A 22258-nucleotide genomic window follows, 5' to 3' on the forward strand; every position below is an offset into this window, starting at 1 on the left:
TCCCAAAGCTTTGGGCTGTCCTCAACTGCTTTCCCAGGCCACAAGCAGGGAGCTGGATGGGAAGTGGAGCTGCCGGGATTAGAACCGGCGCCCATATGGGATCCCGGGGCGTTCAAGGCGAGGACTTTAGCCGCTAGGCCACGCTGCCAGGCCCCCCTCAAAGACTTTTCATTACATTTGAACTTGACACATACATGCATTCAGGAAGGCACACACATATGCACATTGACACTGTTACAGCCTTTTCCTCATATGCTCTCATGTCAGATGAGGGATCTGGCAGATAAAAACTTGCTGCTGGAAAGAAAATCAGTAAGTACGTAAGGCATAATTACACTCTTGAAATATGCCACTAGCATGCTTGGCTAACGGGAATATTGGACAAATGTAATCTGCAGGAAAAGAAAGGAAAGCAAGAACTAACTGGACTGAAGCTTTGAGCTAGAGGGGAGGGACTGGGGTGGGAGCTTTTGTGGAGCTCCCTTTGCTATACTGTTGATTCCTCCGGAGCTGGCCTAGGATATATACAAGCAGGTTCTGTGGAGGCGGCCGATACTGAGTAAGACACTCAAGTTCCCTTCATACCGATTCATTCACTTGTTTAATCATTTATGTATCACATCTTTATTGAGACCTTATAAGGTACTATACTTAAACTGGATGCAGAAAGATTATATGTAAACATAATAAAAAACAAAATTTAAAAAAAAAGGAAAGAAATATTAACACCGAACAAAATAAGAACTTCTCATTGCCTGCCATGGAAATGCATATGGCTGTCCTACCATGCACAATGTGAAACATACTAAAAATCAGATGCTTACACAGATGAATATATGACTACAAATCAAAATAAAGGTTTTGAAGAAAAGTGTTCCAAGCTAAGAGAGCATAACTGGAGATTATTTAGCTGGGAGGTAGTGATCGGGGAAGGTCTTTCTTTGATTTCAGGGTTAGATAGAATTTTCTAGGAGGGGGTAGAGGGAAAGAGATGCTCAGGAAAAAAATAGTATGTTGAAAAGGGAGGAGGTGGCAAAAAGCTTTGAATGATGATGCTAGCTGGAAAATTACGAATTATTTCTTTTCAAATAAGTTTGAAAAAAACTACAGTTACAGATTTGTGGAATAGAAAGCAAAAATATTCTGCAATACAATAAACTTATATTCTTTATTATCATATAAATATTTTTGTTGTGGGCCTGGTGTGATGGCTCAATGGGCTAATCCTCCCCACTGCAAGGACCGAGATCCCATATAGCTGCCGGTTCGTGTTCTGGCTGCTCTATTTCTGGTCCAGCTCCCTGCTGGTGGCCTGGGGAAGCAGCAGAGGGTGGCCTAAAGCCTTGGGACCCTGCTCCTATGTAGGAGACCCTGAGAGAATTCTTAGCTGTGGATCTTTGGATCCGCTCAACTCTGGCCACTGCAGCCATTTGGGTAATGAATCAGCAAATGGAAGATCTTTCTTTCTGTTTCTCCTTCTATCTGTAAATCTGCCTTCCCAATAAAAAGAAATAAATATTTTTTTAACAGTTGCCTGATTATGGCTTGGGAAAGCAGTTGAGGATGGATCAAGTCCTTGGGCAGCTGCAAACATGTGGGAGCGACTGGCTTCTGGCTTCAGATTGGCTCAGCTTTGGCTGTTACGGCCAGTTGGGGAGTGAACCACCAGATGGAAGATCTTTCTGTTTTCTTTCTGTTTGTCCTTCTATCTGCAAATCTGATCTGCCTTTTGAATAAATTAAACAAGCGTTTGAAAAAAATAACACAAGACTAATGGGGATTATATTCTACTTCCATTTATAAGGAACATTACACTCACACACATGCACAGACACAGTCCTTTAATAAGTGAAGAGTACTCAATGTTGATACTGTAATTAAATTCATACTGTTTTCTTTAACTTTGAACTCAAATCCTTTAGACTACATGGAGATCATACTACACAAGAGGCAGCAGCCCATGAAACTCAATACTCAGTCCTCATATTGCTCTGCCATTTGAGTTCCAGCCCATTAAAAACAGCCAAGCTACCTTAAGAAGCAATTAGTAAAAATGAAGATTAGTGATTCTTTGGGAAAATGACTGTATTACATACTGATACTGATGCTATTTTCAGTAAAACATAAGAAAAACTCTATCATTTTAAAGTAAGTACGTAAAACAGATAAAATCAAGAGTTTCTGTGAAACAAAGTCTGCCATTTAAGTATACATTCATTTTCCTTCCAAGGTCCAAGAAATTTAATACCCTCTAATCCCAGCAACAGACGATGCTGAATAACTAATTGTCGTCTCTAATAGCAGCAGCTCTGTATATTTTGCTTAACCTAATAAAATATAGCAATATAAAGCAAATGGAAATCTGGATATAAATTAGTCCAGGCACTGACAATGTCATTCACATAAGTATATGTTTACGCTAAACTTTTTCAAAATGCACTCATTCACTCAAAGCGTACTTTTCTCCAATAAACCTCTACTATGAATGACACATTAGGGTTGAATACGGAAAGAGACCTTAAATCAGGGATTTGGGTTTTCTTTTCCACACCAGCACTTACGCTTGCTTGCAATAGTAAGCTTTGGTTGATCACTGAATCAATCTGAGTTTGAGTTTTCTTGTTTGAAAATAGGGTCAATGTCAAGTTCATAAAACCTAACAAATACAAAAACTTCCTTGTTACTTGAAAACACTAAATATATATAAGGTGAGGTCCTCAGGAGAACTTAAGACTCTAGTAAAAAAATCTACCACTTATTTTTCAAATCTTTTTTCTGAATATTATTTAAATGCATCCAACATGTACTTGGGGACAAATAAATATTTCGTTCCTTCTAAACTTGAGAAAAGATTTGGGAAGTATCTAGCCTTTTTTTTTTTTAAAGATTTATTCATTTTATTACAGCCAGATATATACAGAGGAGAGACAGAGAGGAAGATCTTCCGTCCGATGATTCACTCCCCAAGTGAGCCGCAACGGGCCGATGCACGCCGATCCGAAGCCGGGAACCAGGAACCTCTTCGGGGTCTCCCACGCGGGTGCAGTGTCCCAATGCATTGGGCCGTCCTCAACTGCTTTCCCAGGCCAAAAGCAGGGAGCTGGATGGGAAGTGGAGCTGCTGGGATTAGAACCGGCGCCCATATGGGATCCCGGGGCGTTCAAGGCGAGGACTTTAGCCGCTAGGCCACGCCGCCGGGCCCAGTATCTAGCCTTTTACTCTCGAATTGGGTGCTCAGCATTACAAGGGATGATCTCACTCCTGGTTAACAGCTGCCCTTCTGTGTTGATTCTTTGTCAAAAATTAGTTAGGATTGGGCCCGGCGCTGTGGCCTAGCGGCTGAAGTTCTCGCCTTGAACGCCCTGGGATCCCATATGGGCGCTGGTTCTAATCCCGGCAGCTCCACTTCCCATCCAGCTCCCTGCTTGTGGCCTGGGAAAGCAGTTCGAGGACAGCCCAAAGCTTTGGGACCCTGCACCCGCGTGGGAGACCTGGAAGAGGTTCCTGGTTCCTGGCATCGGATTGGCGTGCACCGGCCTGTTGCGGCTCACCTTGGGAGTGAATCATCGGATGGAAGATCTTCCTCTCTGTCTCTTCTCCTCTCTGTATATCTGACTTTGTAATAAAAATAAATCTTTAAAAAAAAATTAGGATAGATATGAGCTAACTGTGAAACATTGTTACAGACTCATGCCATTGAGGAGACAAACCTGGACCCTCTGGTTTCCTTCTTAAAATAAACATCTAGACATGAAGTTAGTAGACCAGATTTTCGATATACAAAAATAATGCACTTTGTAAAAGTGGCAATACAATTTATACGTCTAAACAGTACCCCTAATGTCAGTGATTTTCAGTTTGAATCAACTTTTACCATCTTCCTTAATTTAACAACTCAAAATTCAAAGACTCGCCGCTTTATTTTTCTTCCCCACACAGGAAATGCACTTTTAGTAATGCATGACAGAACTGAACAGGCTGGTTATTTAAATGTTTTTTCAATGACTCACTACACTTCACAGAATAATCCACGGTATATGCTCTGAGCTGAAGTATCCTCTTCTTCACCTTAACTCTATCAACTTTCCTTTTCAAATATGCTTCCTGTCAGTCATATCCAGACCTCTGTTCAGGTTTCAACTTATGACCTGGGATACCAGATTTTAGAGGAAGCTCAGGGTTCACTGAGCTCTTCTCACTAACGGTGACAATAAAAGTGGTCCCCTTCACACAGCTAAGAGCATTGATTTCAGACTGACTTCAAATGTCTGTGGAAAAAACCTAGTAATCTGATTTGTTAGTTATTCAGTGGAGCAGTGCTGGTGTGAGAGGAGTTAGACTGTGTAGTAGACAGGGCATTCTGGGTTCCCGAGCCATCATTTTTTTTTCAAATATAAAGGGGTATTTTCCCCACCATGTCTTGGATTCATATTTTAACATATCAGGAACATGCTTCCCCAAGAGACAAGGGCGACATTAACATATCAGCCTGATTCTGTCTCCAGCCACTGCCAAGGGGGAGGGCCTCAGACTGGCTTTTTTATCATTAGAAAGGGACCAAGGAAGTTGGCTGGTGACACCTTTCTGGCCTTTTGTCCCAAGGCCAGGTACCATAAAAACCAGGAATTCTCTTTTGTTTATGGAGAAACATCTTTGAAGTAAACCTTTAAAAGGTGCTTTCCCCACCATTAATACCGGCCTTTCCCCCCCCCCGCCGCCCCACTTTTCCTCCTGCTATAATGGCAGTGGACTAGGGTCTTTTTACTTTTCCTCCTGCCACTATGGCAGGGGTAAGGGTCCTTTCTATCTCAGAGCCCCCTCCTGTCACTAGGACAAGAGTCTCCTTTCTCAGCTTTTCTAATAAATCATGCTTTAAAACTAAACTGTGTCTGCACGAAAATTCTTCTTTCCTGTGAGACAAGAACTGAGGCTGCTACCGTATTTGGGGTCAAAATCCATACAGCACTGGGGTCTGTGCAGTGGGTGTGGAGGACACGAAGGTGTGTGGGGAACTGTTCCCCTGCAGGTGTGAGAGGAGTTAGACTGGGTGGTAGGCAGTTAGGGTATTCTGGGTCCCCAAGTCATTTTTCTTCCCAAATATAAAGGGGTATTTTCCCCACCATGTCTTGGATTCACCAGAACACGTCTCTCCCAAGACAAATGCATATTTTATCAGGAGTGCTTCCCCCAGGAGACAAGGGTGACATTAACATATCTATTCCCCACCTGAAGCCTCCGCCCAATTCTGTCTCCAGCCATTGCCAAGGGGGAGGGCTTCAGACTGGCCTATTTATCATTAGAAAGGGACCAAGGAAGTTGGCCAGTGACACCTTGCTGGCCTTTTGTCCCAAGGCCAGGTACCATGGAAACCAGGAATTTCCTTTGTTTATGGAGAAACATCTTTGAGGGGAACCTTTAAAAGATACTTTCCCCACCATTAATACGGGTTTTTTTCTCTTTAGCTTTTCCTCCTGCCACTATGGCAGGGGACTAGGGTTTTTCTCTCTAGCTTTTCCTCCTGCCACTACGGCAGGGGACTAGGGTTTTTCTCTCTAGCTTTTCCTCCTGCCACGATGGCAGGGGACTAGGGTCTTTTAGCTTTTTCCTCCTGCCACGATGGCAGGGGGTAAGGGTCTTTTCTATCTTAAAACCCCCTCCCGTCACTAGGGCGGGAGTCTCCTTTCTCAGCTTTTCTAATAAACCTTACTTTAAAACTAAACTGTGTCCGCATGAAAATTCTTCTTTCCTGCGAGACAAGAATTTGAGGTTGCTGCAGTATTCGGGGTTCAAAAACCCTACAACACAGGCAAGGCCAGGAGGAATTTTCTGTTGCATGGCAGGGCCAGGTGGATGTCTCTGCAACCACCTGAAGGCAGTTCCACCTCCCTTTGCATGGACACCGGACCACCCAACTGAGAATTCTGCAATTCTTTTCGGCATTGTTTGCCTCTGGGGAGTTGGTCTTTACTATCAATGTGAGCTTGGAAGTTGATTGGCTGATTGGCAAAAAGGCCTTTTACAATTCATGCTGTTTCTGCTGCCCCATTGATCATCCTTGATCTTTAGGTCTCTCCTTCTGTGATGCAATTACCTCCCTTAACTGATTCAAGATTAAGTTGTAGAATGAGGATTGTAGGAGGAATGTGTTACTGATTGATATGCAAGCCTACTGAGAACTTCCTGACCACAAGGACAGGATGGATAACATCCTGCTTTAAGGTGAAATAAAAGGCAGGATTATTCTGGGAAATACCCATTTGACCATGACATAAAAAGTCTATGCCACTCTGTGACTGCTTCTGTAAAGTAAAGGGGACAGCTTTCTTGCATTGTCCATTATGATCATGAAATCATAGTTGAGACCATCCAGGCCTGCTGAGGTCTTGGCCACACCTTCAGGTGGGCGGCACAAGCATTGCCCACCCATTTTTTAACTAATTAAGAGACCACCAATGGGGAACATCTTACCTGTAGGTTCCCCGCCCAACAATCAAGTGTCAGGGAATGCTTAAAATCCCAAGACCCTTCCTCAAACCTTTGGTGTCTCTCTCTTCCTCCTCCTTTTTTTTTTTTTTTTTAATATAGACCGCTTCACGAACTTGTGTGTCATCCTTGCGCAGGGGCCATGCTAATCTTCTCTGTATCGTTCCAATTTTAGTATATGTGCTGCCGAAGCGAGCACTCTCCCTCCTCTTTCGAGAGGCACCCCACCTCCTGGCCTTCTCAGGAGGTGCTTTCCGTTCCCACTCCCTTCCCTGCTCACCTGGTCCCTTTGCAAATAAACTTTCCTGTCAGCAACAGATTCCCGGCTTTTTATTTCTATACGAAGCTGAGGAAAGAACCCACGGGGCATTTCTGGTAACAATAGTGGTCCATTTTCTCTCTCTGTCTACTCCAGGCACCCTTCGGGAATTCCACACTGCAGCTGGACTCCTGCAGAGCAGGTCTTTATAGGGCCACTGGTCTCTTAGGCAGAGGCTTGGGAGTATGTAACAGGCAAGAGGCAAGAATAAAGAATAAGGCAGCTAGGCATGCTAATGATACACCAGTTCAAATAAAAAATATTTTTCTATGTTTTAGTTTTGAGACAGAACTATAGAATAAATAACAAGAGGTTTATTCAGGGAAACAATTCAAATGGAAGTTATTAAATTTTTTACAACTTGTTTATCTATCAAGGCCAATCTATATACATGATATAATTTGAGGGATATATAAAATTATTAACTTGAAAATTAGCCTCCTATGCTTGAATTTCAATTTCCGTCTTGGCCAGGCCAGACCAAATGATTACATGTGGACAGGATTTTCCCCAACTGTGAGTCTCAGCAGATACACTTTCTAGTAAGCGATAGACTAAAAGTTTTTGACACTCCAAGCACTGAGTGCTACTGTTCAAATTACAATTTATGAACATGTAGTTTATGTCTTTCTGGGGCTTGAAATGAGAAGCTTGAGCTTTATTGGAACAGCATATCCCTTTTAATCAAAACTATTTTGGCTAACAAAATTCCTCGCATACACCTGGCCATCGTCCTGATTTCTTATCATTCATCTGCATTTGAACCCCCAATTGATGCTCTGTACTACAAATATCCAAAAGGCAAAAAGGGGTAATGTAGACTGTTAGCTCCAAATTCTTAAATATTTCTTCATTACAAAGGCGAGAAAGAGCTTAAGTAGATTACCACAAATTCCTGATCTAACCCCTGTCTATTTCTATAGGTCTAACTACTCTCTGTTCCTCACATCATTTCTTCCAGTTTTTAAGCAATTCTGAACCCATAAAGTCCCTAGAACATGCCATTTCTCCCACATTTGTGATACGCTTGTACCCCTATCTCCAGTGCTAAAATCCTCTAATTCCTGAGGTCCTCTATCACCTAGGTATTTCTTCTATTTCAATACTCACAGATTATAATAGCTAAATTATATTAGGGCCTTTGTTATGTCTTTTTCCTCAAATAACAGAAGGCTATCTTTCCATTTTCACTGCTAGTACCATGCTTCCTCCATAGCTAATAAATAAGAGATGATCATTTTTGAAAAGAATTACATATTTCACTAAGCATAATGGTCCCCAATTGCATCTATTTTAATGTTTTCCTAGATTTACGGTAACTAATATAGAGAGCACCAAAATGCAATGCATATGCGCAAAACTGACATTTTGAGATCTGCTTATTGTTCATAGCTCTTTTTTATACTCCTGAGGAACAGAGGTTTTTCTACTTACTACTTGATGAATTCTTTGTTTAGCGTATGGTTATTCTTACGATTCTAAAGAAAATTGAAAGCATATTATTGCAAAAATGAAAAGATAGAAGAGGAGGGAAGGTAGAAGTAAGGTAGGAAGGTTGGGGGGTACAGAGTTCTTAAAATTGCATTTTGTTCTTAAAATTGCATATGAAGTACATAAAATTTGTTTCCTTTACATAAATAAAAACAGGAATAATGAATATATCACCCTATCTCTAATGTTGAATTGTATAGCTATCCGTTTACTGAACATTAGCACACTGATTACTAATCAGCTAATTATTGTCGAACATCAATTTTATGCATATTAAGCTATCATTAAAAATTCAACTTGCTACAACACACAAACTGACAAATGAATAATCCACTACTTTTTTTAAAGGACACAACTCTTAAAGTTCAGATCTTATGCAAAAAAATTCAGGCAATAGTATAAAAATAACTCAAATTTACCTGAAACATTTATCAGCCTCCAACAAAAGCTGCCTCAAAGGATTTTAAAAATTTACTTACATGGTATAGTGTAGTCTCTGGCACAGGTGTGCCCATGATGTCTTGTCTCAAGGCATCCATTTGCAAACTGGGTAGCAATGAATAGTGACTTGGGCTATTACTCTTATCCCCCTTCTTTTTGGACTTCTTCCCTGTGTCTTTTTTGCTGTTTCTCTGAAACATATACTCTTCTTGAGCAATTTTTTCATTGCTCATATATCGAAGTAGAGAGTTTTCTATATAAAAAGAGATAAATACACTAGTGTAAATATGTGAACGTCTCAAGTTTATTACTGTTTTTCAGTGTCATGCATATTTGCCAATTGTGCTATAAGATTTAATTTCAGAGCTTCAGCTTGATTTAATCTATAGATTTGTAGGGAAAATACAGCAGAACTTAATTATTTAAGATAATAGGACAATAAGGAATATATAGCCCATAGATTATTTTGCCAAGTCTTATCACTGAGCCAACTACATAAGAATCCACTGAGCAACTTAAACTCAGAAGTTGTGGTTGGTTGGTTCAAAACGTTTGTAGGAAGAATAATGGGTATTGGGCCGCAAGGTTAAGATGTCTGCATCTCATAGTGGAGTACCTGGGTTTAAATTCCAGCTCTGGCTCCCTATTCCAGGCTTATGCTAATGAATACTCTGGAAGACAATAGTGCTAGCTTAAGTATTTGGGCTTCTGCCACTAACATGAGAGACCTGGATGGAGTTTCCAGCTCCCATATTTGGCCTGGCCCACACCCAGTCATTTTAGTATTCTCGAAGTGAACCAGCAAATGGGAACTCTGTGCTTTTCAAATAACCCCGCAAATGTAAAAGGATCCCCCAGTGGGATTATGCTAAAGCTTGATGACAGACATTGACTTATGGCATGCCAGGTAGCACCCTCGAAGAAGTTAAAGTCCACATTATGAACCAGTAGTTGGGAAATTAATTCATAAAAGGTATTCTTAAATCAATAGTCAACACTTAGTTCTTCATTGGCATTTTCCCTCAAGATGTGATTATACTGTGAAGTCCCAAAAGAGTAAGTTGGAGATGGTATATGATAAACAGTTATGTTTTCTTGGTGTATTACATAAAACAAATGAGATTAGAAAGTGAAGTTCAGAAAATGAAATGAACACACAGATGTAAAGGAATCTGTTGATGCTTCTGTATCTGTCAACATTTTCAGAATGCTCACTCCATAAAGCCAGTGTTAAGATGAATGAAGCAGATTTTCATGTTTGCTTATCCATGTGGTTGTGCAGTAATGAAATTATCTCAGTATAGCGGTTAGCAATAAGAAGCAAATGGGTCAAAGATGTTATGAAGGAATCTTCACTTACATTGTATGAAAAGTTGTTTTTGCTTTGTTTTGATTTGTTTTGTTTTCTGTCTATAATCTTAGCTCTGTATTTCAGAAAGTGAAAAACAGTAGAAGAACTTATTGGACCTTCCATATGCACACTTGTGCAACTCCTTTGAGTAATAAAATTTTCAACTGGTTTGCAATTTTCAGTTGCTCACCTCAATAACAGGGTAAACGAATACAAACACTTTTGGTAGATACTTCAAGAGTAGCCCAACCCTACATAAAAGGAGAACTCTGAATAACAAACGGAACAGAAAATAAAGCTGTTTTCGTCCCCATTCTATAAAACTTTCATTACAGTCACTGGCCCTGTCGCGCTTAGCTTTTACCCTTGTGTGTCACTGTTCATTTGAGGTGTATCAACACAAAAGCAGTGAAAGTGCATTGTGGACCAATGGGAACTGAGCACAAACTGCTCCTACGCAGTGAACTTAAGTATTTCATGCAGTTTCACACTTCTGACCTTTTTTCCCAATATTAAATTTCAAATAACACTCAGATACTCATTTTTCACATACTGTTTATCTATCTTGAGCCCCTTAGAAGGCATTCAGAGAAGATACCTACTTAAAAATGGGACAAACATTTGTCTTGACTTGGTTTGGTTATATAATAAAGTCAATGATAGAATGTGATCTACTTAAAAAACATTTAGATTTGCTTGTTCAAACAACCCTGCCTACACTGAAATTCTAGAACACTTACCTCTTCTACTATCTCTCTTCATCTTATTTGGATCTTCATAGTCCCCCACCCAATTATATTCCACTGGCATAGATATAGGTCGTAGCTTGCCTAAACACAGAGAACAAAGTTCACATCACATTGTTTTTCTTCCCCAAGTCTACTCAAACTTACACTAGATTTTAGCTACAGTCTACAAAACACACTCTTATGCAACATTATGGTTGGCATTTGTGTAGATGAAGAAAATGTGTGTTTTGAGCCAGAAGGTGAAACTGCCTGTGGCAATTGGCCAGGTGTTAATATTTGTTATGTATAATGAAGAATAGTCTAAGCTTTTTCTCTTAGGAAGTCCAGACTTCACAAGTATGATTCTTTACAAACAGCATCATTATTTTAATGATTTTATTTGATTTTTCAGTAACTAGATAACTGTCGTATTCTTATATGTCCAATCATTTATACCTTGGTAGCCAACCTCCAAGATGGTGACTCTTGTGTTTAACCTGATTACTAAGATATCAATCTACTGTTGAAATACCACAGGAATAACTTCTTATTTTTACTGGTTCCTAACTTCTATCACTATATACTTTGAATACTATCATGCCTCAGCAATATGGCTATGTTCTCTTTAATGGCCTATAGTACTTTGCCACAGTGAACATTTTCTACTTTACATACTCAATAAATCACTCCTTTGGCCTATTTCATTTACCTCTGTTTGATTCTTACTAAACAGCATTTTATTTTTGCAAGGAGAACTCACGGCAAAAAGTTCAAATATAACTTTTATGGTGGGGTGGCAGTAAATTATTTCTGTTCATTTTGAAATTCCTAAAGCATGCAACAGTTAAAACTAATCATTCAGAAGTATTCAAGGATATCATAAAGCCTGGAATGAGACAGTTGCTTATCAAATTTTTGATTACTGAAAAGTAGGGACACATAAAAAACTTTATCATAAAAATAATTATGATTACAGTAATCATTGTAATAATACAAACACAAATCATTTACCATGTGTCACATACTGACTGTAAGAGTTTTGTAAGTGTTAGGTATTAAATTATGTATTCCTTAAATGAGACATATACTATCATTACGCTATGTTTATCAGATTAGAGAACTGAGACAGGTCATGTGCTTGTTCCAGAACACACAGCTGGTAAGTGTGTAGCATCAGGATTCAAATCCAGGCACTCAAATATCATTTCTGTCATAATTCTAGGTGACTTAAATATTCACCCTCTGATATTGTGTCCTCCCAGTTTTTTGGCTTTCTCTCTTCTATGTATCCCTGTGGCTATATGCTTAATCTTGTTTTTTGAAAAAGCTGAAATCCCTCAATATTCCACTTTATAATTTCTATCTTTTGCATTTCTAGCCCATGCCCTCCAGTGCTTTAAGTCCAACAATCCTTCCATCTTTAATTTACCAAGTTTATCACCTTTCAATATCTCTCAGTCACTAGAGAAAGGCTCCAGCACTTCCCTCCTTGCCAAGTAATATTTCACAATAATTAGGCGACTTCTAATTTTGCTACCTACAAAACTCTATCAACTTTATGAGTTGTCGCTATATATACTCTATGTATGTATATATATGTGTGTGTATACACTAATAAAGTTAGTTTAGTATGTTTTGCTAAGCTCTTTCAGAGGCCAAGGATGATTAAAATGATAAAACATTAATGAGCTAAGAAATGTAATACTTAAGTTTCCTTTCAAAGTCCATAAATGATTTTGCAACTGATCACTACAATCATCACAGAATATATCTGCTTCCTTATGCAAAAGGGATCTGGTATATACAATATCTAGGTTAATATATTGTGTCAATCACAGGAGGGGAAAGGTTTGAAACAGTCTCCTTTTCTCGTATCTGTTTCAACATTGTGGACTCCCATAGCTCTGTCCTGATGACTTTGGCATTTATGATACATCGCATCTGTTTGTATACAGGCTTTTTAATACTTTTTGTCAGTAATTAGGTCCTATATTTCTTGCTTATGGTTTTCTCCAGAAAAAGCTGCTCCAGACAGAAATTCATTAGGAAGATCTCAAATCAGATTCTATCCCTTCTGAATTAATCAATGGCTCCTGAATTCCCCTGACCCAATCCCAGCTATTGCAGCTTCAGTGAGTAAAACAAAGGAACAAAGATTTGTCTCTCTCAGTGTGTGTGTGCAGTATGTCTCCCTTTTCGTAATGCTGCTTTAAAGGACTATACTATTGCAATAAGAGAGGTGAAAACAGTCAGTGGGGGAGAGCGGAAATGGGCATGGTTGAAGGGGAAATCTCTGAGCCTATGGAATTATATCATGAAAAATAAATAAGCAAATCAAAAACAACAAGTTTTCCTATCCAAGAAACTTGTACTGTGCTGCATCAAAGTTGTTACTGTCAAGGTCACTAAGGCCTCTATGTTTTAACTCCAACAGATAATCCTTGGAGTCCTTGAATTTTCTTATTTATCTTGAGAATTTGATGCAGAAAATGACTTCCTCCTTCTTTCAACACTTTCTTCACTCAGCATCCAGGATTATCTTCCTTTGTTTTTTTCCTTCTCCTTAAATTAGTAGCAACCTCCAGAGCCAAGCAAAAAAATGTCAGTTCCTCAGGCACACATTCCTTAAATTCTTATTTTAGGCCAGATTTGTTTGTATTACTCCCTCATTTCCTTTCTAAGTTCTGCATAGCATGATAATGACAATGAAAAAATGTCATTAAATTAGTTGCCTGAATTTTGTCACCCCTCTAGAATGCAAATTTCACTATAAAAAGAAGCATCTCTCTGCTGTCTTCTGTACCATCTCCTGCCCTTAAAACAGTGTTTAAATACAGTAGCTACTGAGTATTTATTAACTGATTGCTTGCTAAGAAAATAAATATGGAATTTTCTTCATAGCTAGATCAAGAAGCCAACAGACCATTGGTCCCTTTTTCCATAGTTTCTTTCCCTCCCTTCATCCTCTTTCATTCCTTCTAATGTACCACTGCATCATGCTAATAAATCCTCTTAAATTTTCTAACAAAGAGAACCTGTAGAAATGTTTGATAATCGGGCCCGGTGCAATAGCGTAGTGGCTAAAGTCCTCGTCTTGCAAGCACCAGGATCCCATATGGGCGCCAGTTCTAATCCTGGCGGCCCCACTTCCCATCCAGCTCCCTGCTTGTGGCCTGGGAAAGCAGTCAAGGACAGCCCAAAACCTCAGGACCCTGCACCCATGTGGGAGACCTGGAAGAGCTCCTGGTTCCTGGCTTTGGATTGGCTCAGCTCCACTCCTTGCGGCCGCTTGGGGAGTTGAACCATCAGATGGAAGATCTTCCTCTTGTCTCTCCTCCTCTCTGTATATCTGACTTTGTAATAAAAATAAATCTTTAAAAAAAACAAATCTAACACTTTAAAAAAGCTATCGCAAAAGACAATCATTTTCAGGCTAATAAACAGTACCTGAGAAGTAATCACCTCTTACAGTTCCTACAAGTTAAAAAAAAACTGCAAAGAAATTTCTTTGACACTTTTTAATACTCAGGAAAATGCTTTCTCAATAGTCTGAGAAAAACTATACATATATACACATCTGTTCTGAATATTTTAGGCAATATTTTTATGACAATGAGCAGAGTAAGGAAGAGTTAAGCTATAAGTGTGCCAATTCACCCATGAAACACCTCACATGTCAGACAGAACAATTAAGTTCAGATACCTGACTTTATTTCCAGGAAAATATCCTGAAATTATTTAAGGCAGAGAATCACACATTTAAAAAGGAAGTATAACTGAATGAAATGGAAAGTAACTTTTAAGGTTAATGACAATATATCTGGATTTAATAAAACAAAGAATAGGGACCTTGATATTCAAGGCCATTGTGTTTCTTTTATAGATTTGGATCAAAGAGTTTGGAAAATTGGCTTATAAACATGCCAGTATGGCTCTTATTTAAGCACTGGCTTTAATGACTTAGAGACAATAAAATAAACTGCAAACTCTGAACTGATTATTAACTTGAAATTTGTTCAATTCTATTAACGGAGAACAAAAGCAACGAAAACATGAATTCCATGGATAAGTAACATTTTCTTTGTGTACTTTCCAGCTGTTTTCCTAAAAGTTATCTATACTTTAAATATGAAGTAATATAAAAAGAACTTTGATGAAGAAAATACCAAACTGCATGAAAAATTATATGGTAGTTTTAACACTTCATTTCAAGGCTAAATATATTTGCAAATAAGTTACTTATTGTAAACATTCCACCAAGAGAAAAACTATGTGCACTAAAATTGAGAGAGATGAATTTTTCTTGGTTGGAATGTTGCCCCAGTGCACACACACGTGGACAGAATATTGGAGCATTCACACAACTAGTATCTGAGTGGCAAACAAATTCTAGGGCTTTTTGAAGGCTTTGGTGGATGTAAAATGATCTATGGTAAGATAATCAGGTCCCTTACTGCGCTTACCATTAATAAAGATATTGACAACAGAGGTGATACAAATATGCAGATTCCATTTAGCTAAAAACAGTTCTCAAGTTAATTGAAATATATCTATTTTAAAAATCAGTAAAAAATTTGAAATCCTATCAAAGTGAAATTCAAGTTTTCTTATGAAAAATATGATAATATATGAATTCTCATTTGAAAATTAACATTTTATAATATCTTTTAAAATGGTTTTTACATAAATTTTTTCCTATGAGACAATATTCTTCAGTGAGGCTAGAAGAAAAGTAGTAACAAAAAAATTCAAGAAGCATCAAAGTTAACTTCTTGGGATTTCTATTAAGTGTTAGGGCCAGTCCATGAATATGAACTTTCAAGTGTTCTTTTTATGACATCAAATTTCTTACCTCAATGAAGAATCATTCCAGAACATTTCTATTATGCAAAAATCCAATACATCTTTGTAGTAATTTAATTACATATATGATTATTGCTTTTGCTTTAAGCTTCTAGTTCTGAATCAATCTGTGACTCTCCCAAAATATTTTTATTTAAATATTTTGTGACTAATGGAGGATTAAGCCACAAACTGTGGGTGCAACTTTGTATATGCAGTCCAATACTATAACAACAATGGAAAACAAATTTTTCTGAAATGATGTGTTATATAGGTGTGCTATGTTGTTACATGCATTTTAAGAGGCTGTATATTATTTAAATTATTTGTATAATGTCTCCATCAAAATAACTTGTTTATAATGGTTATAGTCATCTCTTCTTTGACAATTTGGGGTATAACCCTTGACATTTTACACTCTTGATCTCTGGGGAACTGCTCTGCCATGATATCAGTACAAGCAGTTTAGACTACAGAATATCATGCATTGATCTTTGCAGTTAGTTTTCATTACTTCAATGTGAATTTATCTCACGAATAATCTTTATTCTAGGAAGAAGTTTACATCTTGTATTTCTGCAAGGTAAAAATAGGATATCAAGAATTTAAGAAGACAACTGTTAGTGATACTACAAATTTAAGAACACAGATTTTTCCAAATGTTTATGTATAAGTAGGTTGTTTGGAACTTAATACATAAATTTTATCATTGGTATTTAGATTTTCAAGAGAAGTAGAAGTCATTTTCAACATTTTACAGAATATATTCTATCAAATATTAGTTCTACTGCGAAGTTTAGCAGTTACTGAGCTGCAAAAAGAAAAAATATTCAGGATATAGATTGGGGGAACATGGAAGTTAACAGAAATCCAAGACTTTCAAAGCTGTTGATATGCTAATATGCATTTATGAATCTCCAAAAGGGGGATAAGTATGCAGAGCTTTCCAACCATATTTAACAACAAACTCTCTTTCTTTTATAGACTCTGTCAGAACCAGTGACCTAAAGGGATACTTAGGAAAATGCTAAATTACTTATGCCATGTTGTGATTTGAAAGCTAACACTAACATCTTCATTTCAATTTTACATAGCTGAAAATTTTTGCTTTTTTCTTAATATGGAAAAATGTATTTTGGTTTCAAGTAGTGACACATGTATCAAATTCTGTGCTAGGGGATTTCACATTAACATAGAAAACTGAAAGGTAAGGTAACCCCAGACACTGACAACTTTCCACTACTGCTTAGAGAATACATTGTGAATAAATGTGTATGTGTATTTCATCTCTCTCTCATATAAAGATATATATACACACATATATATCAGCTGTTTGTCACATAATTCCTCTACATTGATTTTCTAGTTTGTGCTTCTATATTCCATTTATCATAGACTTACTCTTCTTTAGTTAACCAAGACTTTCAACAGAAGCATTTCACATTTTGGGCCAGATTTTTTTATTATTATTATTGGGTGCTGTCCTGTACATTGCAAAATGTTTAGTGGCATCCTTGGTCTCTCCACTGATGTCAATAGCCAGCTTTCCTATCACTACAACTATGACAACCATAAATATCCCCAGAAATTGCTAAATGCACCCTGTGTGGCAATACTGATCCTCAGATGACGGTTATTGAGAGAGGCTGTTTCTATTCTTGATACTCATTCTGTGTATAAGGGGAGCACTGTTTCATCTAGCTCATATATTTTCTGTTGATTAATTCATTTGAAGAGGCTTATTTTCTGTGACAATTGTATTAACTTTTAAACTACATTTACATATCTTTCTACTGCATCCATACATTCATTTTCAGGAACTTGATCAAAAATTCATTTTTTCTTAATCTTAGTCCTTTACTATCACATACCTTGAATATCTGAGCAATATTTCCTTTTTAGGTTTCATTTTCTTCAACTAATTTATTTTACAACATGTAGTCTCTCTGAAATTTATTAAATAAATCCAAAGAAATAAGTATAACTATAAGTATAGTATACATCACTTACTTCGACATTTCTGATTAATATTTCTATTTATATGGTTAGTTCTTTGGAAAGGGCATATTTTACCTGGTCACAGAAACTTCCTATAGTAAGAACCCCATTTGATTGTGTATGTAGAGTAGCTGAACAACTTAAAAAGATTATTTATATTACAAAATCACAGGACAAAAAGTTTTGTACTCATAATTCTAAGAAATATGAGTGTGTTGTAGATACCTGATGCTTTACAAAATGCTTTAAATAATGTTTCATTGTTATTGTCCAAAAGACAGAATAAATCTGTAAGTCAAGGAAAAGGTAATGAACTTGGAATCTAAAGAAACTATCCTCACTTTACACTGCTAAAACTCATTTTATAGTATCATTGTCCCACAGACCCTTAAACATGCTGCTCTAAGTCATTTAAGCTATTTTCTATTCACATAAAGGGGAAATGATATTTGGTTTTCTCTTGTCCCAATTACTGAAGTGGAAAACGTTCAGATACTATGTTATAGAAACTAATTTTTCTTAATGCACAATACATGCAAACATCATTTATGAGGAATATCAACTTTTAGGTATTTTAGGTATTCAGGTATTTTTGTGAGATCTTAGATACTCAATTAAGCAGAAGAGATCCGTATTCCTATCTTCAAACCAATAATGTTTTGTGATACCACTATACAAATGTTTTCCCCCTATTCCCACAAAATAAGACCACTCATAATATGTCTACTTTTTAGGAGATTTCAATCCATGCAAATGTGCTATAATGGAATAATAAGGGCAAGGAGTCTGTAAAGAAAGAGAAAGTTTATGGGAAGTATTATTCTAAAAAGTGGCTACAAAATTGCTATCAAACTGAATATTCTCTTTGAAGCCTGAGAAGATGAGATTGAATAGTTAACATGATTTAATGCCATCACTTCTCTATTCTCACAGAAAAGTCTCTGTGTAGTCATGATATAAGGAAAATAAACACCTAATATACAAAGTACAAGCAAATTTGTCATTGAATTATCATAAAAATACACGAAGAAAATGTTATCGACTTCATTTAACAAATGAGAAAACTGAGCCCACAGTCAAATCCTCAAGTTCACACTGGAGTAATTAAATGGGAGGCAGAATTCTCCAGCATACCATTGAAATAACTAATGCCAGTAACCACTAATGTAGGTTGCTTCCCTTACTAGTATCTGTGGTTTCAAAAGTTCTTGTTATTTGTCTAAGAAAATAAAACATATGCTATCTGTTACAAAAGAATATAGCACAATTTTGCTCATTCTGCCCCTACCACACCTCCCTACCAATTTAACAGTCTTTTCCTGAGGTCTATCAAGGCCTGTGTAAATACATGCTCCTATAGTGCCAATAAGTAGAAAGCAATACATACAGAAAAATCCAAACCTAGTTCTGCTTGCCTGCAACCAAACTCTTGAACTTATACGGAGTATTGCTAATTTTTGAAACTGTTTTCTATGATTTAGAAAACTATAACATGTAGGGTCAATAAGTATCCATGAGCACTTAATTCATGGATTGTTTTTTATCAGACAAGTGAGTTCACCTCTCTGTATTTCAGAATTCTCAGCTGTAAAGTAAGAATGTTAGTAGTACATATCTCATAGAATTGCTTTGAGGATTAAATAGATTAATGCTTCTCTTTAAATAAACAGTTTGAAGTGCATAAAAATAAACATTATTATTTTTCTACAAAGGTAGCACATTGTCCATACTTAATTTGTCTAATAGCTTAAAAAAAATCTACTTTTTCATTCACCCTGATCAACAATGAGATGATTCACAATACAGAGAGCCTCAAATAATACAGCTGCACTTTAAAATCCACAATTTGGTATTTTCAATTTTTAACATCTGTGTTTGTCACTGTTTGAAGAAACAGAATATCTTTCTCACATAACTTTGTATTATAATGAAAAGAGGCAATATGACAACTTCATACATACTCAACCAAAGCATATCCTAGTACCTGTTATTTCTTTCTTTTATTTTTTAAATCCTGTCTAGACTTCAAACGTATCTGATATGTTAAATTCCACAAAGGATCAAAATGAAATTTTTATACTTCAGGGTTTTTTTCTGTATTATGTTCAGCAGGATCACATATTTTCATGTGTCATTATTTTTGCATACAAGTGAATATAAAGCACTGGAAAAAGATACACCAATGCAAAACGAACCAAAAATGAGCTGCAGCAGTTATTTTCCATTCAGGTAAAATAGACAAATCTAAGATAAAAAGCACGTTGTATATTGATAAGAGCACAGATTAAACAAGACAAAAAAATCACAAATATATATGCACTCAAACCAAGATCATGCAAACACACGGAACAAATATCATTCATCTTAAACAGAGAGACAGGCTCCAATACGGTAAGAGCGGGAGACTTCAATACCTACTGTTCCCAATGAAGAGATCATCGAGTCAGAAAATAAACAAAGATAGATCAGAGTAGAAGTACATCAATGAACAAGTAGACCCAACAGACATTTCCCCCAAAGCCATAGAATACACATTCTCCTCATCAGCATCTGCAAATTTTCTAACATGGATTACATATTGGGCCAAAAATAACATCTCAGTAAATCAAACAATTGAAATGAACAGGAAGATGAACTACCTGTGTGAAACAAATGAAAATGAAAACACAACATATCAAAATCTGTAGAAGGTAGCAAAAAGCATATGCATTAAAGCATAGTATTAAGCTGGAAATGTACAGAAGTAAGTGCTAATAACAGAAAAGAAAGGTCACAAATAAATGTTTTAACAAGATAATCATAAGGACTTAGAAAAAGATTAAAGAGAAACTCCAAATTTTCAGTATGTGAGAAAGAGTAAGAATCAGAGCAAAAATTAAAAAAAAAAACTTTAAAAAAAGATAAAATACAAATCTGATTTCTTGAGAAGATAGACAAACCTTTATCTACATTAACAAAGAAAAAGCTCAAACAAGTAAAATCAGAGACGGAAAATGACACACTACAGTCGATATTGTGGAAATACAAAAGATCATAGAAACTATCATGAAGAATCATATGCTAATAAGTTGGAAAATCTTAAGGAAATAAATTCTTACATATGTAGCCTATCAAGATTAAATCAAGATATAGAACATCTAAAACGACTCAAAACAAGTAAAAAGATGAAGCAGTAATCAAAAGTCCAGGATCTGATGGCTTACTATTGAATTCTACAAACCATTTATACAGAAATCAACTCCAATACTTTTGAAACTGCACCAAAATATTGAAACAGATGGAACTCTGTGTTTTTTTTAAGGATAACATCACTCTGACACCTAAACAAAATAAAGATACAACACACACACACACACACACACACACACACACACACACACACACTACAGCAAGGAAATATTATGAAACCAAATCCAAAATAATATAAAAAATCTCAATCAGGGGGAAAAAAGTCACAATCAAGGAAGTTTATCCCAGGGATGTAGGAGAGATTCAGCACTTGCAAATCAATGCATGATATACACAAAAATAGAATGAATAATGCAAACCCTATGGTTATTGTAGAAGATGCAGGAAAAGTATTCAATAAGTTTGAAAATCACTTCATGATAAAAATTCTCAACAAATTAGATATAGAGAATAAACACGTCAAAAATTATGGCTATACATGATAAACCAACAGTCAATATTAGCCTAAAGGGGAAAACTCAAGCATTCCTCCACATAGATTTAGAGTAAGGATTCCAATTTCACCACTCATATTCAATATATTATTAGAAGTATTACTAAAAGTAATTAGGAAAGAGAAAGAAAATATATCAAAATTGAATAGAGGAAATCAAAATATCCATGTTGCAGACACAATTTTTACAAGGAAAACTCCACTGAACAAGCTCGTGAAACTGATACAACAATTAATACAAATGACCAATAAACATGCAAAAACATTTTTCATTCACTAACCATCAGGAAAATGAAAATAAAAAACCACAATGGGATACCATCTCACTCCTTCAAATAGCTATCATAGACAAGACAGAAATTAATAAATACTGGCAAAGATGTAAAGCAGAGGGAGCTCTCATACAAGTTGCTGGGGATATAAATTCACATGGCTTCTTAAAAATCTAGAAATAGCTCTGCCACATGGTCCAGAAATCCTGTAAATGGGTATATATATTAAAAAAATCATGAACTCACTGTATGAAATAGACACCTGCTCCACCATATTTATCACACGACTGCTATCAATATTCAAGATATGGACTCAATGAAAATACCCATCAACAGATGAATAGATTAATACAATACGGTATACACACACAAAAATACTATTTAGCCATTAAAAAGAAGGACATCCAGTTATGGACAGGAAGCTGAATAGAACTGGAGGATGTTATGTTAAGTGAAATGAGTGAGACACAAAGACAAATAACCCGTTCTCATAGAATGTTGATTACTGGAAGTTAGGAGAAGTAGGAAGAATACAGGTAGCTTGGGTAAAAAAGGGAGGTAGGAAGGAGGGGAAGCTGGGTTTGGTTTATAGGTTGTGACAATACATCACACTAACACATTAAGGATCTGATTAAATATGTATGAACTGTT

At 36.6% G+C, this 22258-nt stretch overlaps 1 protein-coding gene and 1 non-coding gene across 7 annotated transcripts in view; both read right to left on the bottom strand.

Annotated features, from left to right (window-relative positions):
- Window positions 1-22258, bottom strand: part of CNKSR2 (connector enhancer of kinase suppressor of Ras 2) — a 250800-nt gene that overhangs the window by 77849 nt on the left and 150693 nt on the right. For 3 of the 6 annotated variants that reach the window (XM_058658815.1, XM_058658813.1, XM_058658817.1), the window contains 2 exons: window positions 10826-10915; window positions 8773-8987 (listed from right to left, as the gene is read on the bottom strand). In XM_058658815.1, the coding sequence (XP_058514798.1) occupies window positions 8773-8987; window positions 10826-10915 (305 nt within the window). The remainder of the gene's footprint in view (window positions 1-8772; window positions 8988-10825; window positions 10916-22258) is intronic. The other 3 variants (XM_058658816.1, XM_058658814.1, XM_058658818.1) reach the window with 1 other exon arrangement.
- On the bottom strand, window positions 6576-6682 carry LOC118760586 (U6 spliceosomal RNA). The gene has a single exon (XR_004996865.2). It is a non-coding gene; the product is annotated as a U6 spliceosomal RNA (small nuclear RNA).

The sequence above is a fragment of the Ochotona princeps genome, chromosome X, assembly GCF_030435755.1.
Source record: "Ochotona princeps isolate mOchPri1 chromosome X, mOchPri1.hap1, whole genome shotgun sequence".
Lineage (NCBI taxonomy): Eukaryota > Metazoa > Chordata > Mammalia > Lagomorpha > Ochotonidae > Ochotona > Ochotona princeps.